The sequence below is a fragment of the Toxoplasma gondii genome, chromosome VIIa, assembly GCF_000006565.2.
Source record: "Toxoplasma gondii ME49 chromosome VIIa, whole genome shotgun sequence".
Taxonomy (NCBI): domain Eukaryota; phylum Apicomplexa; class Conoidasida; order Eucoccidiorida; family Sarcocystidae; genus Toxoplasma; species Toxoplasma gondii.
This window is the reverse complement of record NC_031474.1, coordinates 4,358,099-4,385,583: the sequence shown is the minus strand read 5'-3', so window position 1 is coordinate 4,385,583 and position 27,485 is coordinate 4,358,099. Positions and strand designations below refer to the sequence as shown.

General features: G+C 50.1%; 3 protein-coding genes across 3 annotated transcripts; 2 read left to right on the top strand and 1 right to left on the bottom strand.

Moving 5' to 3' along the window:
- Nucleotides 1–774: 774 nt before the first annotated feature.
- On the top strand, nt 775–10,486 carry TGME49_282090 (hypothetical protein). The gene is made up of 11 exons (XM_018781889.1): nt 775–2,631; nt 3,337–3,478; nt 4,362–4,494; nt 4,759–4,860; nt 5,538–5,586; nt 6,357–6,400; nt 6,883–6,930; nt 7,360–7,417; nt 8,154–8,222; nt 8,654–8,715; nt 9,624–10,486. Exons 1-11 carry the CDS (start codon nt 2,046–2,048, stop codon nt 9,957–9,959), a joined length of 1,629 nt encoding a protein of 542 aa, XP_018637467.1. The 5' UTR covers nt 775–2,045; the 3' UTR covers nt 9,960–10,486.
- Nucleotides 10,388–17,879, bottom strand: TGME49_282070 (hypothetical protein; the record flags this gene model as incomplete). The annotated part of the gene is made up of 9 exons (XM_018781888.1): nt 10,388–13,795; nt 13,995–14,108; nt 14,574–14,722; nt 14,888–14,949; nt 15,344–15,465; nt 15,668–15,732; nt 16,012–16,066; nt 16,414–16,496; nt 17,034–17,879. 9 exons carry the CDS (start codon nt 17,877–17,879, stop codon nt 11,773–11,775), a joined length of 3,519 nt encoding a protein of 1,172 aa, XP_018637466.1. The 3' UTR covers nt 10,388–11,772.
- Nucleotides 17,880–20,648: 2,769 nt separating this feature from the next.
- On the top strand, nt 20,649–27,147 carry PP2CHN (protein phosphatase PP2C-hn). Its single transcript, XM_018781887.1, has 13 exons — nt 20,649–21,020; nt 21,173–21,184; nt 21,339–21,341; nt 21,624–21,635; nt 21,883–21,894; nt 22,105–22,314; nt 22,522–22,642; nt 22,804–22,899; nt 23,296–23,496; nt 24,014–24,192; nt 24,631–24,742; nt 25,127–25,339; nt 25,531–27,147. Exons 1-13 carry the CDS (start codon nt 20,841–20,843, stop codon nt 25,617–25,619), a joined length of 1,440 nt encoding a protein of 479 aa, XP_018637465.1. The 5' UTR covers nt 20,649–20,840; the 3' UTR covers nt 25,620–27,147.
- The last annotated feature ends 338 nt before the right edge of the window (nt 27,148–27,485 follow it).

Below are 27,485 nucleotides of genomic sequence, written 5' to 3'. Positions count from 1 at the left end.
AATGTCGAGAACTCGACAACGGTCCGGTGCTCGCAGGTACTGCTGCGACTTCTAAGTGTGCACTTGCGACATTCGTGTCAAGCCCCTTCTTCCAGGTAGACTTCATGGAACACTTCCATTTCGCATGCTAGATTGACAACTCTCTGCGAAGAAACACTCCTCCAAGATATTGCTGACTATAGCAGGTTGGGTTTGTGTCCCGTCACTCTACGCAGATACGAAGTGGCTTCCTCGGTGTTACTACGCACAGCGTGTGAAACTCCAGTCACAAGGAACAGGTTTGAGTTTTCCTAATGCATATCATGAAACGAACACATTTCCAGCTTGACAGACTTCTTTCGAACGTTTCTCACATCGCGGTAAATCTTGAACGTAATTTTGAGGCTCGTTATGCGCTGTGGAAAGTAATTTCGTCCAAAACCGTCAACCAGCTTGTCTCGTTAGATGTTGGAATTTTGTCAACTGGAACCCTACAGATTTTTGACTTCTCCACCAACGTTCTCGGTTGCTCGTTAGCCTTTGCCGCATCGAGTTCCCTTCTCTGAGGAGCGAATGGCCTCCTAACTGCCGGCCTGTGTCAACATGGAGTGGAATAGAGAAGGAATTCCTCTCTGTCGCCACAATACCACGCCCTGAACACTCTCTCGGAGCTTCGCAGAAGCTGGGGGGTGCCCTCGCGCTCCGTGCGCTTGGTGCCAGCCCCCATTTGCAACAGCAGTGCACGCGCCAAGATCTCGTAAAATGCATCTACTTTCTTTATTATAGTTCAAATGAGCATTATTGTCTGCCGCAAAGCGGCGCAAAAAAGGAATTTTTCGGGGAATCAGCTGTTTAAAAATTCCACTTTTCCGCCGGGACCGTCCCAGCTACCGTTCCTGTCTCCAGCAGGACTTTCCCTGCTTACCGCATTCGCATCCGGACGCCAGCCAGACAACTTTTCTTCCATTTCTTAACTTTCTTTGTTGTCGTTGCGGTCTTCTGAGGAATCTCCGCTGTTTGCTCTTAGCTCCGCCGTCCCTCTGCAGTGCGAGGGACCTGTCGGGTTCTCTCTGTGCGTTTCTTTCTCGATCCACACCGGCTACACAGTCCTCATCTTGGCTTCTGCCGTGGGTTTTCCTTCCTCTCTCTTCTCTGTCAATGCGTTCTGATGTTTTCTTGCTCCTCTCGACCCTTTTTTCTCCCCGGTGCCGACCCACCAGTAGACTGTCTAAAGTCTCGCGTTGGCAGAAAAGCCCCTTCAGAGACCGAGTGTACACCTGCGATGAGACTTCTGAAACAATCCACGCCTCACTGCCAGAAAGGCCTTTTCACCTCTATATCTTCGAGAGAAGGCTCTTTAATCGCCACCTACAAGGTGTTCAGAGCAAAGGGAAATCATAGCGAGGACGCTTCACGTTTGTTGAGAGGCGAGGGTCGCGCCTCGACCGCTCCGTGCGTTTCGCGCCTTCTCGTCGTTCGTGTCTGCTTTATCTTCTGAACACAGAGACGCTCCGCAAAGGGCCTGCGACCTCCCTTTCAGAGCGGCGTTCGACAATCCGATCGAACTAGAAGTTCTCTCCCAACCGCTCTCTGGGTTTCTTGCCCAGCTTGACAACCATTCGAGCGCCGAGTCCGATAAAGGTTCAAAAGACTAGCTCAAAAGACCAGCGTGAAATGAAGTGTCTTTCAAGGAGACCACATTTGACCGGCAGCTTGTGATCGAATTTTCAGCGTCTTCTCTTGAGTAAATGTTCACGACAAACCTGAGAAGCAGGCTCTCTTTCGAAGGCATGTCTTCCGTCTCAGAATACCCCACTGAAAATAACAAAGAAAGCATCTCCAGTCAACCACCTTTGATACTCTTTGACTCTGACGGCGTTCTCTTCCTCTAGTCGTTTATCCTTCGTGTACTCACATACATGTATACGCATATATATGCATATATATATATATATATATATTTATATGTGTGTATACACATATGTACATATATATGTGTATGTATCTAATGTTGATATATATGTATGTATATTTAGATAATATATGTGTATATAAGTAGATAATATATGTGTAGATATATGTATCGATGTATATGTATATATATATATATATATGCTTGTGTAAAATCTGGCGGAGCCATTCGTACCCAGTTCCTCGTTTTCTCTCCTAGCAGTTTATCCGCGTCCACTGCTTTTCCCTTGAAGATGTCGTCGCTGTCCGACTCTCAGCCGGAGTCGCCAGGTGTCGTGGAGGAAGAATCTCTGCAAGAGAAACAACATGAAAAAGAGGAAGACGTTCGAGAAGAGCGAATAGTTACTTCTGCTGAACCTGAAAAATCTGATTCTTCAAGTTCTTCCTCGCGACGGAGAGCAGAGCGTGTCGACTCCAGCTCTTTCACAGATGAAGGTCGAAACCTGCTTTCGAAGCGGAAAGGGCAAGTGAAAGACACGATTTTCTGTTCCCCGGGAACGGAGGATGGCGAGGACTTTGTTCGGGTGGAGGAGAGGAACAGAGACGGAGGTCGACAAGACTTGGAAACACAGAAGCCACCTCGCGCGACCGTGGAAGAAGCTCTCGAAAAGAAACTTGCGACGCTCTCCTCCAGTGCTTGCGTGGATGAGCTCGTCGCGGTTTCTTTTGATGAAACAACGTGTAGGAATCACGTTTCTCGCATATGTGCCTTTCTTCGCGCCGTTCTTCGAGTCTATCTTTACCATCTGCAGCTGCTGTTGAGGTCACGGTTTCGGCCTTGTCTGCGTCTTCTGTCGCGCTCTCTTTTGTTTCGCTGTCGTCTGCGGATCTCGCCTTCCGTTCTTCTTCCTTGGGGCGTCGAAACGACCAAGAGAACGGACACGACAGCACTCAACACAGAAACACAAAGAAACCCAACGCATGCTCCGGAAAAAAAGAAAGGCATTCACAACGAAAGCGTCTCTATTCTTTCGTATAGACGTATGCATGTGTACATTCACGCATATATATATATATATATATAAAGATACGTGTATGCATGTGTACAACAGAGTTCATGCCTGAGAAATTTGAGGACTTCCCCTACGGATCGTTCCTCCGATTCTGTCACAGAGCTCATGTGCTGAAATGGGGGGAAGAATTCTTGTCTTCGCTTTCTACCGAGAGATGTGCATGCCCAGCTGAAGCTCAGGTGTCGGAGTGCATCGACGAGAGCATTCCGCTCTCAGACAAGTGTCGACGCCTTCGTCTTTTCGACGTCTCGGTTCCCCTTTTTCGACGGAGTTTGTGGCAGGCGTCGGGGTCAACGCCTCACGTCGTTTTCCATGTTCAGAGGTGGTGCGTCTGAAGTGCCTTCTGCAGAGCGTTTGGGTTGCGCTTCTTCAGGTTCGCTTTCTCTCGAAGAGTCCTTGCCTTTTGAGGGGGACTCGCTGGACGCGCGATTCGACAGACTCGGAAAACTCGCAGTTGAGAACTTTCCACGCATTTTCCTTCTTCGTCTTGACGTCGAATCAAATTCCCCGGAATGGTGGGCGCTGTACAAGATTCGCTTTCCGAGCAAGACGCGTGCCTCTACTACTTCTTTCTCGCTCACGGAACGCGCATTTGTCTCCCATTTCCGTGGTCACCTTTCGATGCTCTGAACCAGCTACACTCGTTCACGAAACTGAGAAACACGGCTCATTGACACGGACTGCTGGCCAAGGACAGACACAAATCGACGCCAAGAAATGCCAAACACAGATCCGCACCTGGAAGTCTCCGCTCACCATGTGTGATTCTTAACACACACTCATAGATGTACCTACCTTTCTACTTGTCGACCTATATATATATATATATATATATATATATATATATATATACTGTGTTTGTGGATTTCTGTATGTTGGCTTACCCCTTTTACCTCCGGCCCCCTTAACTGACTATATAGGATGCGTTTCTTCCGTCGAACATGCATATGTCCTTGTCTCTGTTTGCTGTTGTCTTTGTTTTTTTCGGCGAAAGAGTGGTTCGATCGATTCGTTGTTTTGTTCCTGTCAGTCTATTTCGAGTGCCGCTCAAATGCAGTAATTTCAGTGTCCTTCAAGTCGACCGCTGTGTTCCTTTTCAACGAGAAAATGCATTTTCAGCCCACTGCCTCAACACTTTTCTCAGTCGTATCCCTGCATACTTCCACTTCCGCCTACACATATGCATATGTATAAATGTATATATATTTATATGTATATGTATATATATGTATATATATATATGTATTTATACATCTATATATGCAACTATGTATATATCCATATATATATATATATATATATATATGCAGGAGTGTGTGTACAGATAGTCTCTATAGTGTATGTGTGCTTGTTTGTGTTTTTTGACGTTTTCTGTCTTTCATGTCCACAAATTTTCAGGGCAGTCATTTCCTGGACTCCTGCGGCAGTCTGCTCTCCGTGCCGACGAACGTTCGTCGATTACGCTGCTTGGTTTCTTCGGATTTCCCTGCGTTTCTCTCGTCCTGTGAAAGAGTACTACGCTAGCAAGAAGGTAAAAGTTTGATCTCTCGTGGATATCCTTCTTGGCTTCCGTGTTCGCTCTCTCCTTTTCGTGTTTGTGTCTGCGTCTCCGCTTTTTCTCTGATGCGCCGCTGACGTTTCTCTTGTTCCCCTCTCTTCGTTTTCTCGCGCTTCTCTCTCTTCTCTCTGTTTCCTCTTCGTTTTCTGTTCGCTGTTACCTTGCTTCGCTTTCGTCTGGCTATGTTCTTTCGCTTTCCTGTTGGTACTACTACTCCGCTGCGTCGGTTTTATTCAGGAATTGCTCACGGTGGAAGCCTTTCGACGAGCTCAGCGTCAGGCCTGTCGCGTGCAGCCGCAAAAGCCTCGCGCCGACGACTTCTGCCTCTCCTACGACCGTGTACGTTCTACGACAAATGGAAAAATTATAAGGAGGCTTTTAACCGTGGAAAAGAAAAATTAAAGATGACTTGAAGGCAAAGGAGAGCCTGGTTGTCTCTCCACACACAATTGTCAAGCTTGTTTCCTCGTGACGCCCAGAGGCGTCGCAAGACTCTTTGTTCCTCCCTCCGGAAGTGTTCTTTTGAGTAAACTCGAAAAAGCAACATTCGCTGTTCTTCCTTTGTTCCAGTCGGCAGGTCCTCCGGTGGGCGCCTGAAACTTTTTCCGCGACTAAGGAGGCTCTTAGTTTCCAGGAACAGAGTCTAGAAGACTTTCCCTGTTCACAGAATAGGGAGTGCGTATGCCTACATGTCCATACTTCATATTTGCAATATATATATATATATATATATGGATATAGGTATAGATATGGATATATATGTTTGTAAATTTGACTGTCTCCGTGTCTATGTGTTTGTGAATAAATTCCTTGAATGGGAAACTATGAGCAGAGGGTTTTTGACAAGGAAAGTGTTTCTGCCTTGCTACATCGAGAGATGCTTCGATTCTCCACCCATCTCGTTCCTTTTCTTCTTTGCGTTTGCTGCGCTGTCCAACTTGTCTTTTTATCTCCCTCTTTCTGCTTTGTCAAAAAATATATTTCGATCTCGTTCTTTCACGACTTTGTTTTTACAGATTCTACCTCCTCGGCTGTCCGCGCTCGAAAGTGGGCAAGCAAAATCGCGTGAGTTTTTCCGTTTTTCTTCTCCCCTTCGCTCTTATCGTCTTCCGTCTCTCATCCCTCACTTTGCAACACTCTTTGTTTTTCCTACGTCGCCTTTTCCCTCGCCTCTCTGTTGCTTCCTCTCTTTGCCACCGACGTCTCTAGACGCTGAGAAGCATTTCTTCACTCTTGAGGTGACCGTTGGCAGCACGAAGATCCGTCGGTCAAATTCTGTCTCCATTTCCGGCGGCGCAGCGGCTTGCCTGCATTTGCTGCTTGTAGGGTTGTCGGGTGTCGAGAAAGAGGGGAGGTCTGTTCTGTGCTCTTACGGCTGTGTCTCCATTCGTTCGGGGCCTGTTTTCCTGGATTTTCTTGTTGCCTTTGGTTTCAGGGCATTGAGGGGTGTTTTCATTGGATCGCCATTTGTTTTAGGGCGAGAAGGCCAATACACTGTACGCACTTTGTGTCCCACGAATCCTCTGAGGAAAAGTTGCTCTTTTTGATTCTTCGCTCACTTCGAGTCTCTAGCCGCCTCAGTCTCACCCGAACAGCCGATTGGAGAACCGCTAACTTCCATTTCCACTGTAAAACCGAGGAAGTCACCAAGAAGAGTCGAAATGTAGAACGAGTGTGTTTCACAAACGCAGGTGAATGTGATTTTTCCCGCGGGTCCTCCGTTTTTTCCGGATCCAAGTCTTTTGTGAAAAAGAGAAAAATCCAGAAAAGTCGCTCTGCGATGTATGAAAAGAAACTTCATTTCTCCTTCTGATATGTGTTTCGTGATTCGACAGCCGTGTCACCACAGGTCCCTTTGACAGTAGACAACTCGTTCAGTGTAAGTCGCCGACAAGAAAGTGGAAGATCGTTTCGCTGGCATTGCGAGCGTCGGCGAACCTTTTTTCAAAGATTGCCAGCCACGCAAAACAAACGCCCTTCTGTGGCAACTCTCTTGTTCCCCCAGTCCCCGTTCTTACTATACTCACGTTTCTGCCGGTGGATCGACTAGTCTGTGTCTCTCTGTATCGTAAACCCTACCCCAGCCCTACCTATGGTCACCTCCATATACACGTATATCGTTTCATTCCAGTCGATCTATCTATATATTTCTATCTATATCTATCCACCTATATTTGTCTATGTATATCTGTATGTCTTTATCCATCTATATGTATCTGTCTCCGTATCTATCTACTATCCATCTGTCTATCTACCTATATTTGTGTGTGTTCACTTATTTGTTGAAGCTTTCTGTAGCTGTTGTTTGAATGCCTCTCTGCGGCACTGTTCATGAGCGCGTGGTTTTCTCTCTCTTTTCAGGAACAATTGGAAGAGTTCCGAAAGGGCGAGATCGCCTGTATTGAAATTGTAAGATGCTCATAAACGCCCCTTTTTACTACTACGTTTGCTTTGCCCTCTGTATTCAAGTGTACACGTGGTGCAGATATTTAAGATGGCATTCGTCTACAGGTGGCCTTTTGAAAACTAATTAGGCGGGAGACCCCGAAACATGAAGGACTCGGTTCTGAATGTTCGACGCTTAGTTCTTTGAAAACATCTCTTCTCTTTTAGAGAACTGCCCTTCTCGCCGTTTTTTTTTTCATGAAACGAACGTTCCAGAAGCCACGCGATCATGGTTCCCAGAATCGTGCTTTCAACTGCCAGTGTCTACCATGCACAGCTGTTGCTCTGTTCTTCGAACAAGGCTTCATATCGGGTGGTACAGAGGTTCCAAGCAAACACGAGTTAGCTGGGGGATAGGTCGCAGGTTGTGAGTGTCCTTCCCTGCTCTCTCAGTTCATCGACGACGAAGATTCAACGCTTGTCGCGCTACCCTGTATCCATGACACTCCAGGTAAGAGGAGAAGCAAGGTGCTTTTGTTCGTGTGCATGCCTGCCTAGAGAAGCGGCTTGTCGGGATACAGACCCGCCGGTAGCCAGCCGACGGGTGGTCACGACGGGAGCGCAAATCGAAGAGAAGAATGAAAGTGTGAATAACAGCGAGAAAACGCCGCGACGGGTCTTTGGGTGTCTTGCCTACTCTGCTAAAGAGGGGGTTTCTAGGCAAACATTCCTAGAGGAAACTTCGTTTTCGCTGAGAAAGCAGACTTGAGTTGTGTGTGCGGCAACCTACTACTAGCTTTTTGCTTGTACCGGAAGATCCACGCTTCATCGTGTTCGTTTAAAGGCAAGCAGCCATATGCATATATTTATGTACGTGTGTTTGTGTAAATACATGCATAGATAGATACATGTTTGTGTGTGTTTCTGATTAGATGTACGGATTAGGTGTCTGTGCGTTTGATAGATCGACAGCTATGCATATATGTGTATATAGACATTTCTGTACTTGCAGAGTAGATGCATAGAGAGACGGATATCTTTCTGGACTCCTTGGTAAAGCTGCAGATGTGCCTGTGTGCGTATTTCTCTCCAGATGTATAGAGAGTCGCCGTGGTGCGCGGTTGAGGTCTGCGTTCTGTGGCCTGTGTCTGAAGGAAAAGAGATTTCGTCTCTCCTTAACCGCGAGTGTTTATGAGATTGTTCTTCTCACGTAGGACACAACATGCTTTTCATGCGTACTTTTTCAGCGCTCCTTCAGCAGCATGTGACCGACGGTCGCCCGCGCTACTTTCTCCTTCGCTACGAAGACTCGGCGGGTCAGGATTTTCTCTTTTCTCTTTCGAAGTATCCTGTCCTTCTGCGTTCCCCGAAACAAATGCGTGCACTGCTGCGAACTTCGTTTCTGCCCGACAGGTCGACTCGTTTTTTCGCCCGTTTCTCCAATCTCTCGTTTATTTGCTTGGAACTTTTCTCTGCTTCCCAGTGTTCGTGTGTGCGAAATCCTTCGGTCTATCAATCTGCGTCAACGAGAGTGGACTCCCGAATGGTCCACTTCTGTGTAAGGGGACAGCTTAGTCCTTCCGGCGTCGGTGGCTTCGTCCAGTTTTCGATTAAGTATATGTGTTTTTCCAAGGCTCTTAGAAGAGGTTTCTGCGGACGTTTCTTTGTGGCGACAGTCCAGGCGTTGCGCCTTGACAAACAGTCTGTGATTGTTGTGTTCCTTAGCTCTTGTTTTCTTCTCTGTCAGCATTCATCTTCTTCGCCGCCGCCGAGAGTCGGCGAGACTGCGTGCTCTACGCTGCATTCAAGGTGCGTTAGAGAGACGGCCGAGCGAAGCGACGCTTTTGCCGTTTAAAAGCGTCCAAGCCATAAACAAAGGGCTCCTTAACTTAAACTGAGGAGTCAAGTAGGTACAAACCGTACAAGGATGAATTGTGCCCATATGTGCATCTAAATCGAAACTCGGTTACACATGTTACGTTCGGGCCTGGACGTGGATAGGTGAACGTCGTTTTGCGTCTCAAATGCAGAACATCTGTCCGGTCAATGAACTCGTTTGCGCGGCGGCATGTGGCTCTGCTCTCACCCATATGCGATCGAGGTTTAGTTCGGCCTGCTCCCAAACGCGAAGGCATGTCTCCTCTCTTTTATCTGCTGAGCCCTCCCCTTCTCTTCCCTTCCTCACTTGCTTCGCTTTCCTTTCACTGCCTTCGCGTAGAGGCGAGTCCACAGGTGTCGATAGAACGTAGTTGTACAGAGACGTTTCTCCACAGAGGTACGAAACCGTATTTTCACGTGCAAGCTGGTAATTAGCTGATGGGTACGCACGGATCACGTAGGAGGCACAGTGGATGTGTGTTTGTGGAGGGAGCCGAACTGCGAGGTCTTGACTTTCCCCTGCATGCGCCACACACCTCAAAACCTAGAGAAAGAGACGAAGAGGAGAAGAACGAGAAGACAGAGCGAAACAGAAGATAGAGGCCACAAGTGTTCGTGTGCAAATGGAGGCTGGACTGAGTATATCAAGAGAACCGCGGCTTCCACGCTTGCTCGCCAGACTACAAGCTACCACGAGGCTGAGCAGCCAAAGGTGACGCCTTCGAAGCTCTAAAGGATCCATTTACGCGTCGAATGGCATTTCTAGGTTTTTCTGTGAACGTGTTTTTCTGAGGTGAAGGTTCATGTCCCCCACGTCTCGTGTTCTCTCTGTTCTCCAGCAGCGCGCCTTGGATCTGATTCTCAAGTGTGGAGTCCAGGTTTCAAATCGCTACGAAATTCGCTGTGCCGAGGACCTCCCATTTGTTCTCGGAGAGGCAATCACCAGAAGTCCAGGGGCCTCGCGGTGTTTCGACTCCAACTCGCTCTCCGGGAGCGCCTCCCTCTTTGTTGGCGTAGGAGAGCAGCCGGCAGAAATGACGAAAGAAAACTTCCTTGTCCTTCTCGCGATGCTTCCTGCCAAAGCGCCTCCTCCTGGCGACGGGTGGCAACAGACTGCAGTTCTCCCCGCTGCCCAAGACACTCTGGAGGCCTGGCAGGTATCGGCAGCTCTCTAGAAACTTCAGGAAACGCTTTTAGGAAAGAACGGATTCTGCCTCATCAATAAAACCCAAAAAATGTCTGGTGCACCGAAGCAGACACACAAGAAGGGTCGGAGTGAGAGCAGATGTGTTGTCAAGGGCGGCTTCTCAGGTTCAGGGTCCGCAGTCTATGAGCTCTTGAAAAACGTTCGCTTTATACAGGCGGAAAGACCTGGACAGATATGCACTTGCAGTAATTTCGCGCAACTTCAAGTGCCTGAAAAGAGGACGTTCTCTTCGTAAACGGGACCGCAGATCAGACGAACCATCGGTCGCAGGCTTCTGAACTGCAGACATGAAAACATCATGTCTCTATCCGCACTCATATATATATATATATATATATATATTAACCGGTAGAGTTGCGGGAAGTACAAAGTGCTGGTTTCAGCTATTTTTTGAAAACCTCGGGCGACAAGGCGTCTCTCTGGTTCAGAGGGCAGTTTTGGGAGTTTTAGGGGAGCGAGACCGGAAGTGTCTCGCCTCGTGTTTGAAAGAAAATTGTGGGTGCCTGGGATCCGTGTTTTGTTGCGTCTCGTGGTATCTTCGATGAAACCAACCCTGAGGGGAAAAAACGTTTCAAGACGCAGTCAGGTTGTGCAAACGGGGAAAAAGATTGTCGCACGAGGGGCGAAAGAGTTACGTCGGAAGACGTGCATATTCATCCTCGCTCTCCCTCGATTTCAGTTCTCTTGCCCTTGGCAGGTCCACCCCCACACCCAACACGCCAAAAGTGCGACGCAAAGCGGAAATTTCCTTTTTGTTGGCCGTCTGTATCTTCTTGACAAGAGTTTGTCGAGCGCCAGCTGGGCCGGGGCTATCCAGATCCAGCCCCACGGGTCGACGAAAAGAGAAAAGCGAGGTGGAAGCGCCGACACGGTTCTCGCACGCTGCAGTGAATACCATGCTTGATGATGCCTTCCATCGCCATGGGTTAGTGACAGATGTGTTCCACCGCCCCTGCCGCATCTGAAACGGGAAACAGGAGTGAGTCTGCTGGAGGAACGCGCAGAGAAAAATTGAAAAGCAATGGCAGTACACTGCAAGTGACTGAACAGCCAAACAGAAACACGGGTGTATAGAAAAGCGTGGCCTTAATAAAAGGACGCGAACGAATGAACTTGCGGAGCTTCGCTCTTGCACCTGGTGCCTTCAGGTGCCCTGAGCCTGGGCGGTTCACATGGGGCAGTGTAGAGAACGATCCACGACTTGTTAGGCAGCAGAAATCACAAAACACTTTCGAGTAGGATAAGCCTTGGCAAGAAGACACTTTCGACGCATTCATTCATGTAGACGTAAACGCATTTGCAGCTTAAAGGCACACAATTGCACGGAACCACGTCGATCCCTTTCTCAGGTATCTGACGTGGGACAGGAGGGGGGCTCGAACGTTAGTTTGAACGTAGACCCCTCAGAGAAACCTAGCCACATTCACAGCGCTCGCTTGGCATCTCCAGCGGCACCTCGTCTCTCCCTTGACGATCGGAGAGGTCCGAACGGTTGTCTCTTTCATTGACGCTTGTTGACGTTCCTTCGACGCGTTTTCCATTTTTCACGAACAAAGCTGCATCGCGACAGGCATCGACGGCGACGGTTTCTCCACAGACTTTCCCGACACAGTTCCGGATGTCGAGACGCGCCACTTTGCCGCTGTCGTGAAGAGTCTGTTGTTTGTCGCAAGTCCTTCCTTCTAGTGGCGTTTCCCCCTGCAAAACGCCGTCAGTGGACGTGTGATATTTTGGGGAGTCTGTCGTAGCTTTTCTCGCGTGATCCTCGAAGTCCCTTCTGCCTAGCGTGCGCTAGCCATGCCCCCCCTCTGAAGTTGTTTGGCTGTGGCAGCGAAGTCGACAAAAGCCACGTGGCCATTATTCGCGAGTTTCAGAACGGCGCCGCCAGCCAAGCGAGGGAGATTTGGGGTCGGCGCGCCTAACACGGGAGCCTGGGGGCCTGCGAGCGGCTGCTTCACAGCTGTCTGGGTGGGGAAAGGCGCCGGGGATCCGTTTCCCTGAACCGACACAGACGTTCCTGTCTTGTCAGACTCCGCTTGCACGACTCCTTTCTGAAGAATGGCCTGCGTCTCCGCAAGCACTGGGTAAGGCAAATTTCTCGGCGACGGAGGTGTGAACGACCCGACGCCTTGCACCGGCATTGGCGCGCCCTGGAAAGCCACCATCGGGTAGTTCGGTTGTGCACTCATCGGCGGGGCTTTGTCTTGGACGAAACCCACAGGCATGCGGGCAGGGAAGCCAGGCGTCTCCGCCATCGCGTTGGGCGCTCGGGCACACGGGAAGGCGTTCCCTATCACGGTGCGCAGCTGCGCTCCACCCAAAGGTCGCACTGAACACGACTGATGAAAGGCCTGAACCGTTCCGCTCGGGGCCACCACGGCGCCTCTGGCGTTGTTGCTCATGTTGCCGGCACTGGCGACCGCATTAGCGGCATTGTTGCTCATGTTCCCAGGATGGTTGCTCATGAACGCCATCGCTTTCATGTACCCCGCGCCGCCCCCGTGCATCGAGTGTAAAGTCGCATCGTTTTGCGTGTTGGGAAGCGTGTCTATCAACGCCGGGTTCCCGCCGTTGCTGGCCATCACCCCAGGGTCCCCTACCTGCTGCCCACTCAGCTGACCATTCCACGTGCCAGCGAAGCGCGGAGACGCCGCCACATTGCCGAGTGCCTGTCCTGCTTGTCTCTTCGCGACCGGCGAAGAGACGGGGCCCAGCGTCGGAGGAGTCTGCGTCATCATCGGGGGATGCATCAAGGAGTAGCCCGAGACAGACTGGAAAGCATTTCGCGTAGACGCTAAACCCGCGGCTGGGTGCTGGGGTGCCTTTCGCGGGGTCGCACCACGGGACGAGGGCACTCGACTCGGGCCTTCGTCTCTGTCAATGAAGCCCCGCGACGCGTTGAAGCTGCCTCTGTGCGACGTCAGCGGCGCGCTCCATAATCCGTCGCTCCCATGGCGAGACGGAAGCCGCTGGCGCATCTCATGTTTCGCCTTTTCCTTCTGCCACGAAGTCAACATCCGCGGCGAGGCGCCTGCAGGCGAAGCGACGTCTAGTGGTTTGCCTTCTCCCGAAGAGTTGAAGGCAAGTCCTTCGTTCTCGATAACAGCGCCAAACCCGCCCGACATCTGGAAGCTCTTGCTCGGCGACTGGTTGTTTTGAGGGTACGAGTCACAGGGATGGTGGATCCCGGCTGAGTCGCTCGGCGTCAAGGCCCCGAAGCCGGAAATGCAACGCCCTGCAGAGTTTTTGCCGGAGCTGTTGCTGCTGGATCGCAGTTCAGGGCTGGGATACAAAGCCGATACCGCTCGGAGCGCGGGACTGGCGGGGCGCTGGAAGCCGAGAAATCTCGGACTCACTTGCGGCGAAGGCATGCTCTGCTGCAGGGGCTTCGCAAAGCCGGAAGGCGCATCGCCGCCAAATGTCGACCGACGGACGCCGCCGTTCGCGGGGCCACTCGGCCCGGGGCTACAGGAGCGGCTCGAGTGCATGTGCAGCTGGCTGGCTTGTCTGGAGACGCGACGCGTGCTGGCGCCCCTACGGGAGAGCGCCGGAGACCGCTGGCGCTGCTCCAGTCCCCGGGAGAAACTGTCTCCTCGAATGGAAAAACGGTGACGGGACGCCGACCGACTTGCCAGGTCGGGACCCTTCGACTGACGCCGGCTGTAGGCCGCGTCAGCGCCGTCGTAGAGCAGAGACACGCCCCTTTCGTTTGGAGGAAACAACGGCTGACCCGTCGTCACCGCCTCGAGAATCGAACGGAAACGTGCTCCTAGACGCAGCGAATTGGCGGCGTCGATGTCTTGCCTAAGACGGGGGGGACGCAGAACACAAAGAAAATGAACACAAGTATAAGCAGGAGACGTACATGCTAGGAGAGTTTTGGGAGAGAAAGCGAAGGAAATCAAGCGTGCGAGGGTCCTGTCCTTAATCGGACTGTTCGCCAAAGTGTCGTATGCTCATATAGAGGCGACGGCTGCCGTGATTGAAAAGGTCTCGCGCTTACCGGATTTCATCGTTCAGTTGCTCCGCCAGCTTCAGGTCGAATCCAACAGTCTCTGCGATGTCCGACTCAACAAGGTTGACCGCAGCGGCTGTGCGTTTGTACTGCTGCTCCAACCTGAAACCCCAGATCGAAGGAGAGTGAAAAGATGTCTTGTTTTGAGTCACAAAAGTTCTCAACTGTATCTCGAGGGGAAAACCTTTGTGCACAGGCAACGGACGTGTTAATTCGCGCTCCCCCCAAGCCCCGCAAAACGACAACTATGTTCTGCTCTCCTCTGCAGAAAAAACCGTCGACCTGAAACCCTTGTTTCACATGTGTGGCACCTATGAATTTAGGAACATCCCAGAATTGTCCTGTGCCACGGTATCTGCACGGCCTACAGATAGCTTGGCGTCTCCAAAGACAGGTCATCGGCTCGGATCGAGAGGCAGGAGAGTGTTCAAGAATCGCAGAGCTAATCCTAAGTATTTACGTTTCCCGGTTTTCTCCCGGATACAGGAACAAGCGCGTAATTTTGTTCAAGTTTTGAAAGTGTTTGCTACTTCCAGGTCGGCTGTCGCGGTGCGAATGCGTTCGTACCTGGAGACCTGAGACACAAGGTCGAGTTTTAGGGAGCGCAGACGAGATGTCTCTTCTGCTCTGAGATGGCGGTAAAAGTCCAAGACTTTGTGAATTTCGTCGTTGTTTCCCGATTCCGACGCGCAGGCAATGTCTGCCTGAAGTTCCTTCTGCAAGGAGGGAAAAGATATTTTACGACGGCGACGTTGGAACAGAAAGAGACGGGAAAACCCGGGAAAAAGAAAGCGAGAAGTGAAGCACACGTTGAAGGTGCCAGCGAAACACAAGAGATTTAAACCAAAGCCATCCGCCAAAACAGAGGCATTCACACTCACCGCGATGAGGTCGTCGATGTCGCGCTCTTCTTGGTGAAGGACACACACAGCGTTTATCAGATCTGTCGGCAGATAGCAAAGCAACAGATACGCACGAACACGCTGCAGAAATGAAAAGCCTAGCACTATGCAGAGAACAAAAAGAACCTCTTCTCCACGTCCAGATGACAGAAATGAGTCGTTTCACCCACAGCGACACACAAAGAAAAACATCGCCACGAATCGCGAGGCAAATACGTGAACAAGCAAGGCGAGGCCACGGAGACAGAAGAGAAGAACCACTCGCGGACAGACACCGGTGAAGTGTATCTAGCTTAGCTCAATTTGGAGGTGCAGATACAAACTGCAAAGATCACAGTCGACCAGTGCACGCGCTGCGCCTGGAACATACACATGAACCCCCGCACCTCTGAACCGCTGGAAAGTCAGAAAAACACAGCCTAACAGCCATCTCACCTTTTTGTTTGTCAGCGAGTTGCTTCATCTTGATAAGGCATGATCTCTGTTGAGCCAGGGGCTTCCGTGAACTCCGTGTAACGGGTTTGAAAGTGCATTCTCGTCTTTCGTCCTCGAGCTTGCTGTACAACAAAACCGAGGACGGAAGAAGCACCAGAAAGGTACTGAAGACCACCCGTTTCCTAGACGTCATTCCAGGTGTTACTACCTCACACGCAGCTACGCTTCTCGCACTTTCCAGAGTGAAGATTCAATACACCTCTCTGCTACTCCTCCGAAACCCCAGACCGACGCTACGACACCGTGTGGTCCTTCAAAATTCACCTTATGTCCAGCTTGCGTCGCAAGTTCTCGTTTGTCTGGAGCTTTTCTTGATGTCTTTTCACCATCTGAGACAAAATAGAGACAGCAGACGTGTCCGGCATGAATGCAGTTTAGGAGGCAAAGTGTCAAGAAAGGGAGACGGAACCCCAATTCTCAAAAGAGAAACTGGCCACTCGAAAGGGGAGCAACAGCAGCTGAAACCAAATCCTACACCAGAGCCCGCGAATGCACAGAGCGACATCGAATCTGTCGGAGAGCAACAAACGTGGACACGTACGGAAGGGTGTTCGCTCATGCAATTCCTTTACGGTGATTCGACAGTTCATAAAGAAAGCCTCACGTACCAAACTCCATCTCTGCTCCCACTGTTGTGGGGTTTGCTTTTGTCCATTACTCGGCCTGTCAACGAAAAAAACACAGAGAAACAAAACTCCTAAGCACAGGTAAAATTGACAGAACCTTGTGTTCTACGCAATCACGCGTCTCTCTTTGAAGTTTGGATACGCATGAGGCACGGCTTCTGCTGCCTATTCGGCAAAACGCGAGCGGAACAGTCGTCTTTCTTCTAAAGCGGACACAGCAGTCCTACGGATCTAAGGACGCTGGAAACAGAGTGTCGCGCATGATGCACGGCCACTGCGCGCTTTGCTCTACCTTCCATGTATCACTACCTGAGGCCGCCGTGTACATTATGCGGCGAAACCGGCTTGCACTTCTTTCTGTGTTTTTCAGCATCGCTGGCGTACTTGGAACGAAGGGCCTCCTCCTCCCTCTGTTTTCGGGCACGTCTCACAAGGGCGTCGTTGTACAGCAAGTCGAAACAGGTCGGCTGCAAACACACGCATGCATTAGTCCACGGCAGAAACACTTTGTCACATAACAAACGACAGTTCAGGCAACACTGTCCTTGCAAGTGACCTGGCGAAGGAGTTCTCTCACCATCTTCCACAGGGTACTCTGCGATTGTCGCCTGAACTCCAACTGGCTCTGTGCCAACCGAACAATTCAGTGAATTCACACAAAGGCAACCGCCAAACGACGATACCTTAAGGGTGTCGAACGCCACCAATGATGAGTATCATACCACTGAAGAAAGAGTAGACGAAACCAGGGTGAGCAGTCAGCTACAAGATGATCAGCCTCACTGTATATGCACAAATGACAGGGCAGCTCTCGGTTGGGAGAAAACATAGGGGTGGCTATACACACATTGCCTCTGTTACTGTTGCATGCGGCACGGTAGGGGGAGACGGTGGCAAATCACAACGTTTCCCAGTCAACAAAAAAACGATCCTAAGGGTAATACACTTGCTGCAATAACAGTCGGTCCGAAGTCGAAACGCGCGTAAAGAAGAATTTTTCTCACCTTACGAGAGCGTCGGCCACTGCCTTCTGGATGTCGAGGCTGAGACGAAACGTCTGATACGACGGTTCTTTGCGAATTCACGTTTGACTCCAGGCTACAGTCTACCGAAGTGCGCTTGGCTTCGCCGGGAGTTTTCGTACAGCTTGCGGATTCATCGGAGCTGCGGTATTCTCCCGGGACACTCGATCGCTTGTCGGTGAAAGAGAGGTTCGACATTTTCCTGGAATTCTCTGCCGCAGGAGAGCCTGACGCGCGGAGACCAGGCAGCTGCTGTAGCTGTTGCTGAGCAGTGTGGTTTTCGCCGGTCGAAATACCGTGACCGGACACGGAAGAAATTCGCGTTCCCTCGAAGCTCGACGATGCCTGGAAAGTGTCCGACACAGTAGAAGCATAGCGGGAATTTCCCGGAAATGTTGGAGTAGCGGCGAAAGACACACTAGTATGGTCTTGGCTTATTAGCCGCGTGGCTGAGTTCAACTGCACAGGTTGGCCGTGTTGAGTCTGTGCCACGGAGAATAAGGGAGTGACCGGATTTTGTGTCCCAGATGGCGCAGACCCCGTCATGTCCGTGGGTGGGTTTGAGTGGAACACAGGTCCCATGGAAGACGGGTTCGTCCACGAAGGAACTTTCGTCTCTGCGTTCTGAGATGAAACGGAGGGTCCAGACGGTACAGCGCTGCTGCCAGCAAGACCATTCATTTGTGCGACTACTCGACCGCTAGAATTGTAACCGAGCCCTTCACCGCGCTGCAGCTGAAACTGAGCCTCCGTAGCCCCGTTCCAGTAGGCCTCCATTGAGGAAGAGCGTTGTTTTGCTTGATCCTTCGGACCGGCCTGACACGACATTTGGGACGTTGGAAGGCCAAGACAAAAGGCAACTCAGAAAAGAAGTGACCACCTCATGGACGAGCGAGATACTGAATGTTTGAGGTTGTCTTCGCTTCTTCTGTCCCGTTGTGGCTTTAGCTACCCCGGTCAACCAGGTGTAGCGCGGCTGAGACACCGGGGAGACTTGCTGAGTCCCAAATGAAAAACAGATCTCGGCAATAGCCGATATGAGCCAAAATAAGTAAAACACTGGTCCTGGATGAAAAGAGATTGAGAAGTCCGGATATGCCCAAACGGACTGAGAAAGTTGCGAGAAGGGGCGATGTCCTGATGGAGAGCCCACGTTGAAAACGGGTAAAAGGTTGGGCACGAAGACTGCGCAAAAGTTTGAAAAGTGCCAGAGAAACAGAAGCGACAGCGCCGCTTGCGAAGTATACAGAGGTTCTTTTCGTTTTCTGACGAAATTTACTTCGCCGAACGAAGAATGAACACTAGGAAAGCGAGAAAAATCAAGAACGTGAAATTCTTTGCAGGACACGCGCGCGGCCAGCGAGCGGCCAGCGAGCGGCATGGCTTGCGCGGTGAGAGTCATGAACGCCCATCACCACGTTGTCGCGGCAAGTGGGGTTCCAAGACAGGGTTGATTTTTTACGCTCTGTGCTTCTTTGGAAGAAGTTACAGAAACAAAAAACGCAAGTAACGACATTTCGTGAGCATCACATTCTGCATTGGACGCCTTTGCAACTCAACGCAATTCCACATTTTTTTGCCACAGCTAGAGCGTGTTGAGTACCGCTCGCTGCCGAAAGTGCTGCAGGCCCGCAAGTTACTTCGAACATCTCGCTGTGCTTGTCTTTTCACAGGGGAGTTTGCCAGCCAGAGCGAGCAGATGCTTTTCGCGCGGTTGCCGTCGCCTATTCCTGTACGCTTCCGTGCACGGTTACTGGTGGTTGCGCTGTATTCACTGTCCGTCTCAAGCTGCGAGTTCGGCGTGCCCTGGCATGGGACAAAAAGACACCAGTCTCTTCACAGAGAAATGTATCGCAAGACACTGATAAATCAATCAGAAGTGTGCGCACCGCCTCCACATAGTTTTCTTCGTTATATTGAGTCGCTCCAACGCGTGATGTCGGGAAGGCCTTCCCTTTGCAGGGGTAGTCATGGTCACAGTAGCTGTGCAAGACGAGGAGGATTATGCAGGCGCGTGTATGCGGAGGGACACTTGCAATTTGAATCGCGGCGAGGTGCCGAGGAGCGAAAAGCTAGAGCAACAACGGGGCACTCTGCTTGCGACTCTAAAGTCGACCAGACGAAACAAGCGGAAGCCCGTCTGTTCAACAGAGCACACTTTTCTGACAGACGTTCGAGAGAATTCGCGACTCGTGTGCCCACCCTCAGGGCAACACTCCAGAAGCACTCAGTTCACGGTTCTGTCAATTGCTCCCTGCATGTCAGCTTCTCATCCTGTATGTTCCGTCTGGACTGCCAAGTAGACTCCGCAAAGGCCGTGTCGTTTTGTCACCAAGGATGTCGGTGTGTGCGCAGGTATGGCACGCTTGGCGTCCCAGGTAGCAATACGTCAACGATGAATGGCAGTACCACACAACATTTCCCGGAATTCCGGGATGCACCCAAGCAGTCACACGGAAACGCCAAGCACACTTGTCAAACTTGCCTCGTGCAGTTCTGCTGGACTGCTAGTCCTGCTTTCATGGTGTCATTATGGCTTCAAAATGCGGGCCCCAGAATGTCAGCAGCAGTCTTTACAGTCACGGCAGAACGGTTCATCGCTCTCAATAGTGAGTGATCATTCACACTGCGCAGTTTTCAAAATGTGCCACACTAACCGGGACACCTTGAGTCGTGAATGTACCTTCATAAAAGCACACACCCTCGTCGAAGGCACTCATTCGTTTATCACTACCACACGAACGTCGCTGTAGCCTTATTTAGTCGTCTAGAAAAAATGCCACGTTTTAATCTTGTGGTTCAGTGGATGACGGCAGTCGGTAACCCAGACCTTCAAAAGGGTACTTGATCGAGCCGTAGGTATCGAGATGTGGATGAAGCCACTGCTGTCTCCGATGTGGGGGAAGCATCTATCTCGAAGTTGTTACGAGTTTCCCTTGCCAGGCTGACCGCAGGGCTGAGATGACGAACTGAGGTGTAAGATGAGTTTCACCACTGGAATTGATTCCTCTGTCGAGCTTACAAAGGCGTTTCGCAGGACACACGAAAAAGACCCAAGTGAGAATGGAGTGTTGCAACACAAGACATTCTGAACGTCGACAAAAGTGTGATTGTGAAATTTGAGTTACCGATGTTGTGACATTTCAAAGTACAAGTGCATTTCCAACGATAACAGCACCAGGAGTGTCTAGGCTCGGTATTAGCTTGTATTGGTTGACTGGTGCCTCGCCTCATGAGAACTGGAGACTTCCAGTTGTCTTGCTCATGTCGCGACGAGATATGGATGACGACAAGAAAGAACGCTTCTGCATGCATATTGTCAGTTTGCGGCCATACCACTTTGGTTCCCAACGAGTCACCCATATTGGTTTTCAACGTGATTTGATCACTGTTTCTCTAGACTGCAGTTGAAACATACGCGCCCATCAATGTCCGCGTCTCTTTAACGATCGCCTATAGGTGACGACTAGAATAGGCTTTCGCTCGGTGTCCCCTCCCGCTCAGGTTACTTCGTGGTTACCATCACGGCAAGCGGAGCAGATTGTAGTATGCGGCCGACTAGGCGGAAGTGCTTTTGTGTTTTTCTTGTCATTGAAAATGACAAAAGGGTTCCGAACGACTTGCAACACTCTAGACCAGTCAGCAGCACCAGCGCACAGTGGAGACATAAAGTTGTTCCCGGTTGGCTGTGTGTGAAACGCTTTAGCTAGCCACATCGCGTGAGAGATTGAGCCTGTATGGAAGCAATCTACAGGACCAGATCATTTTTTATTATGCTGCATTTGTTGCATGTTTTCGTGCGAGTGTCACTTTTGTTGTGCAAACCCAAATAAATCTCTGCCTGTCATTGAACAAGTAACTGCATACACTTGTGCCAAAGCTACCGCAGCCATGGCTTCGTTAAGAGTGTTGGCGCTGGCATGCCTTCCGCTCTTCGCAGTGCTCCATGCGGACGCCAAGACATTGCTGGTAAGGTTCTAGTCAAAGCGAACCATCGGTTGCATTTTTCCATGTTAGCAAGATTGGGTGGAATTACCTGTTTTCAAGCTCGTGCAAGGCGTTTTTTCCGTCTCAAGGGCAGATATGCCTGGTTGTCTGTGTTACGTTTTGTTACTTTACAGGGGAAAGTCAAAGTAAGATTCACGGTTACGGATAAGTATTTGATCATTTGAAAAAGCCACGGTTTCGTTCATCGTACAGTCATCTCGTCGTGTCAAGCCCTCCTACTTATGGTTTATGAGAGATAAAAAAAATGTGCCCCAACACGTTGTCTCTCTCTTGTTTAAGAGAGTAAGGTTTAGGGATGGTGGGGAAGTGGCGTATGAGCCGGCGACATAGTGGTCATGTACCTTGGTTCGTTTGAAGCTGCTGTAGCTAGGCGTCACGCTGTCTGCGCAACCCTCTGAGGCTCTGATGGATTCCGCATTGTTAGACTCGCGTACAACTAGACAGATGCTGAAGCGCAGCATCTGCAGATCCTGAAATAGCCCGGTGTATCAAGGTTTTCTAGAGTTTTGATTCTCGGGTGAAACGCTGCTGTGCTTCTTTTGTCTGTCTGTTGTGTCTTCAAAGGCAACAGGGATGGTGAGTAAAACGCGGATTGTAGCTCTTCGACGCGCTCAGGTTTCTCAGGCTGCCGTGTTCGCTCACATTTGCTGTTACGCGTAACATCCGCGTCTCCAAATTACAGTCTGAACTGATATTGACCGTGCCACGTATCGCAGAAAACTCAAGCGAGGCAGAACATGTTTTTCTTGTGTACTCGCTCGAGCTTTGCTTCACTGCGCTTATGTGCAACTCAAACTTCATTTGTGTTTACCCTGGGCTATAGGGAGTGGGAGAAGTAAGCACCAGAAGATACAAACTACATCGGCAGTGAATGACAGTGTGCGACACTCTATGCGTACAACATTAGCTTCCTTTCGCATTTTAAATACTTGTTCACCTACCGGGCGGTAATCCATGAGGAAATTGTTCGTGTAGCAAGCATACAGTCAGCGAGTAAAAACGATCATCTCTATGTTGGTCTACGACTACCACATGTTGCTTTCAGGGTCCTTCAGTTGCCAAAAAGCCGAAATACACAGCGACGGTCCCAGGATTCACTCCACCGTCTGGCGATCAGCGGATGAATGAATTCATGGCTGTGGACACATCAGGGGAATTCATGCGTCATCTCTACATCGAAGAAGGGCGCACAGTGTGTGCTAGTGCCACCTCCCGCAATAGAAGACCGACGAGCGAGAGCCCCCACAGCGATGATGTGGGTGAACAGACTGGTTTAGCGTAACCATTTTGTATCGCTGAGTACTGAGTAAATGCAGGGAGGTAAATTCGTTGTGGAGTTAGCAGGATCTGCAACCCGTTGTCGTGTTCCCCCCTTTCTTTGGTGTCTCCACAAGGAACTGCAGAGTTAGATCTCCCACCATTGAGGTCATTCTGTTTCTTGTATTGCCAAGGTTCTTTCCAGGTGGTGGTCGTCGAAGGAATGCTCCGGGGAAGACCAGAAACGCGAGTACATGCCATGTTCGACGGATTCCAGGGACGCCACAGTGCTATGTGGCTCGCGCAGAATGTGATGAACTATCTCAGTGAGTTGAAAGATTGTTGAGGAGATACTTTTGCATCGCAGCGCCCTTCTACTTATGATGGTTTCTGCACCATGATGAGAAGACTGCCGAGACAGTATGTGAGCTGTAGGGCTTCGTGCAACAAAGGTGACTTTTATTGGTGTTGGCGTTAAACTGATCAGACGATCTGAGAGATGTCAACGAAGAGGAGATTACTCGGCAGTTCGAGAGAATGGATGGAGACTTAAGAGCAGCGAATCTCCCTGGCGGGTCGTCAGGTCAGTCGTCAGGCGTATTTCCTGGGTTCAGACGAGTTTCTGTGCCATTGCACCTGCACTGATATCTCGAAGTGCTAATCTGCCAGCAGAGCATAGTTAAGACGGTAATTATTGTAGAAATAGAACCAACAGAACACTATGTATTAACAGAGATAATCATGGTAATTCCTGATTATTCTTGGCACAACGATAATGCCTTGTACATGCATCATTGAGAAGTTTGACATTTTTTTCTGTGACAGATTGCGCATTTGCCGGAGTACTGCTAAGGTTCCTGAATTCCTCTGTGTGCGTCTGCTCTAAATGCATGGCGCAAGAACTGATTCAATTTTCACTTTATCTCTATCCGGTCACACGCTGACTGCACGTTGTCATGTCTGCTGTGTTCATCTGTAGCTCTAATCATTTTTGTACGGTATGAAAAAAAACCGACTGAGGCCCGGGTGGTCGGTAGGCAGATAGTACCGGAAGGTGCCAAGGAGTTCACGTCAGTCGCTGAGGCGCTAGGAGGTCCGCTCATGCCAGTGGTAGCCATGAACTTCAGGCGCGATCCCAGAGCTGCCAAGGGGATCTATACCATACATGTCGCTAGCTTAGGTAAGGCACTTTCCCATCATTTAAATAACATATGCAATCGAATGACGGTGGGGCGCAAGGATTCGCCTAAGTGTTGGATTTCAATATCTTACCGGTATTCATGCTTGCTTGGAAGCTGTAGTCATTAGCAATGTTGGTTTAGATTACCGGCGACAGCGAATCACAGGGATCTACGGTAGTGCGTTGCGGGTGTGAGAAAGAGCTTTTCTTCTTGATTCTCATTTGACAAGGATACCACACGTCATTCTTGAGTAATAGACGAAAGACTGATGCGTTCTGTGCTTGTATTCTTCTACAATCTGGCTGTATTTTGGGGGGAGGGTTATAGGGACGCCAAGAGGCAAATCAATTTCATTTGCAGGTTGTGCATGATGCCGTAACCTGCACCGCAGTCGAGACGAATGACGCATCCTGCTGTACGATAGAACATGACAAAAAGTTCATTTGTATGAACTGAAACGGCGAGCGAGATACATCACACAGTGTGACACTTTGCTCTTATACGTTGCTCCTGCAGGCAACTCTCGTTGTGTACTTAAGTCTGGCAGAACTGCGATTCACTTGTCGACTCCTCACACTGCCTCGTCTCATAAGGAAAGACACCGCGTCCAGGCAGCAGGAGGGGTATTCACTACAGTCAATGGCGAGCTTTTGCTAGGCGGAGTTGTCCCTATGACGAGGGCATTCGGCAGTTTTGTAAGCTGGTGTTCACAAACAATCAACATGCCTTGAGACAGAGCGTGCCCATCTATCGCGATGCAAGCAACACACCGGGGAGTGGATGGACGACAATACTGCAGAGCCATGAATTACTAGAAGCCAAGCACCACGAGTCTCGCCCGCCACTGCGCCTCCCTACGGGGGTGTTTTACCAGCAGTGTCCTTACTGGCATTTGTGGTGACCTTTGGGTTCCCTGGCGTAAGAACAGCGGCCACACACAGTACAGGATTGTAGACATAGTAGCAGAAGCCCGAGGAGAAGTAAATACTTAAACCGAAGATTAGAAAGAAGGAGCCAAAGATGTAGAGCCTCTGTTGGAATCTACTGAACGTGAGAGGCACCAAGGTGAACCTACAGTTGTGATTGAACTGATAATGCGTGATGTGGGATCCTCAATCTTTAACTTATCCCAGGACTTCAAGAAAGGAGGACAAGGGAAACTTCAACAGGATTTGGTGTCTGCAGTTCCAGACGTAACGACGTTTTTTGCATATCCTGGTGACGATATCGTCGCGGGTACTGCAGGTGAGACGGTCACCATTCAACTCAACTCTGCCGAGTGGCGATATTCCTGTCGTATGATGGTCACCGTCGGACCAGCAGATCCGTGTGTCACAATTCTCCGTTTTGTTTTTCTCCAGGAAGCTGACACAGTAGAAACGTGAATGTGAGTTGCTCATATTTGCCTGTGTCACATGCCGCGCCCGTTCATTGCACCAGCGACTCAAGGAAAATATTTCTTTGGACACCTCTCAGCACAGACTATCGATCGTTCGCGTCAGTGATAGATGCGTCGGACTGCCGTATAGTTATTTGACTTGACAGTGGGCGAGTTGTTTTTCAATACACGAGGTCGCAGCCGGAGAATTCAATTTTCTGTACTGCTGTACTTGCTGAAATACAACACAGGCGCATTCGCTCATTTCAGATCACATGCGGCAATAGCGGCTGCGATCGCTCTCTACCCGGTCAGTCCAGAAACAGTTCTTGACGCAGCAAAAGCAATGGTGGTGAATGCAAAAAGGAGGAAGGTAACCAAAAACATCAGCACCTTCGTAAGGCATCTCCCCGAGTCACGCACAAGGAGTCAAAAGATGCTGGAGGGCACCTCCGGAGAGAATGGTGAGAAACCGCAGTAGTACAGCCGAAATGGATGTAGGTTGTGAGACACTTACGAGTAGTACGAATGGCAGTGGCCTGCGGTACACACACATACACCCCATAAAAGGTGCAAAAAAGTCACGGTGCAGTCGAAATGGCCTGTTGCTTCAGTTCTGCTTCTGTAGCGTGTCCGTTTTATTACATGACTTCAGGCGAAGAAGACTTCTCGATCGACAGGACAAACGAGCTTACACAGGCGCTTCAGGCGGGATTTTTTTCCTTCTTATTGTATTATCCATGATTCATTTGGCATCGGACTTTCACATATTTGCATTTTCCAAAAGCTGCTTGGCAACATCCGAATCATTGCCCGGCCACACACAGGTGGAGCCGGTGTGTCACAGCGTGGGGAACAGCAGCACCGTGTTCAGGTGAGAAAGACAGGCGCCTCATACTCACCATAAAATCCAGTCCGATGAAGGATTCGGAGGTACTATGTGAGGAACGAGGCTACAGACATGTGATGTTCCATCTTGAGGATCTGTATGTGCATTCAATGTATTTAGATATCAGTGACCTACGGTGGTCACGGATCGTTTAGGGTTCCCTACGCACTCTCGCGAAGACGGTTCGCCTAGATTCGACAAACAGTGGGCGCCATTACTGTGTTTTGTCTATCCGTTGATCCACTGCCTGACTAACACTCCACAGTAGGAGATATTTGGGACTTGCAACCCTCAACATTTCACGTTGCTGACTGTTGGCTTGTAAGGGGACAAGTCCTTCGCAGTGTGTAACTTTTGGTGTTTTTTTTAACTCGATCTTAGTGAACTGGGCTCTAGCGGTGTCAGCCAGTGTGTGTAGGACCACCTTTGCACCCACAGCTGGTGTCGTTGCCTGTGGAGAGGAGACCAGTATTTGTTTTGTTCACGTCCGGATTCTCTTCCGGCGCATGAGACGGTTATTCTGCCTCAAAAGTTGCAAGTCACAATCTCACAGATAATGACACCGGAGATGTCCGTTTTAACTGTCGCTTGACTCGTCTACACTTGTGTGATGTCACGAGGCACACTGTAGAACGGCGGTTCAGTACAACTGTTGTTGGTTCGCTACTCCGTAACACGGAGTAGCAACCTCTCGAAGTGTGGGTTTGCGAGCTACTCTGGTTTTTAAAGCTACTCTAGGCATATTAACTCGCCGTGATGGCGAAGAGGCTCTTCTCTAAACTCTGGTTTGCCCCACAGGACTGCATGTGGGGCTGTGAAGCACCCGCGTTACTGCTGAGCAATCATATAGTGAACCGTGGGGCTATGGCTGCAGGTATTGAGGTTAAGCGACTTCGACTCGTGAAACCGAAACGACGCAACAGGTTGCTCACGGACGGAGAAACATCTCCATGTGCTTCCTGTGATGGACTAATCGCGTCCCTACACTCACTGCAGGTCCATCGTCCACCGTGGTTTTTGCAAGATAGCGTGAACTTCAACTGACTGACAACGAGCTTTTCACCGGTGGATCCAGACGCTAATCAAAACTGTGACCACTGCGCGACACTTATTGCCGTTTTCCTCTAGTGGGTATCGAGTCTACTCGCCCGCCTAGTTGACAAGCTAAGACGTTTTTGCGAGATGACCCGATCCCCGACAGGCAACCGTGGGTGCTCTTTCTTCAGTTTGATCTGTTTTCGAGTCGTATCTACGTGTGGCGTTGCACTGCACCACAACCAGTGGCCAGGGCTGTAGACCCATAAAGCTCAACCGTTGGTTAGAGAAGGGCGTTTACCACCTGTACCCGCCGTAGCGGGGTCCTTCGTCCCCAGTTTAAGGCTCGTAGTGTGCGAGTAAGTGTTATGCCATCCAGGCTTTCGCATAAAAAATATGCGCTACACACGTTTCCTTGAAAAAGTTATCCTACACTGTGAGCATTCAAGAGTCAGAACAAACTATAGGGAGGCTCGCTGGATTCTTGGTGCTGAAACAAGGGCTGGTAGCTTACGCATTCGAATGCGGACGAAGGGTGACTCCTGCGTAGGCACCAGTGGAAACACACGGACGTCGTTTCAAAGCACGCTTGACGAAAAATATGTAGCAGGATTGTTTTGGGGTCACTGTCCTCAAATGTCACGTTACATCATCGACTTATAGCGGACAGATACAAAAACAGAGTT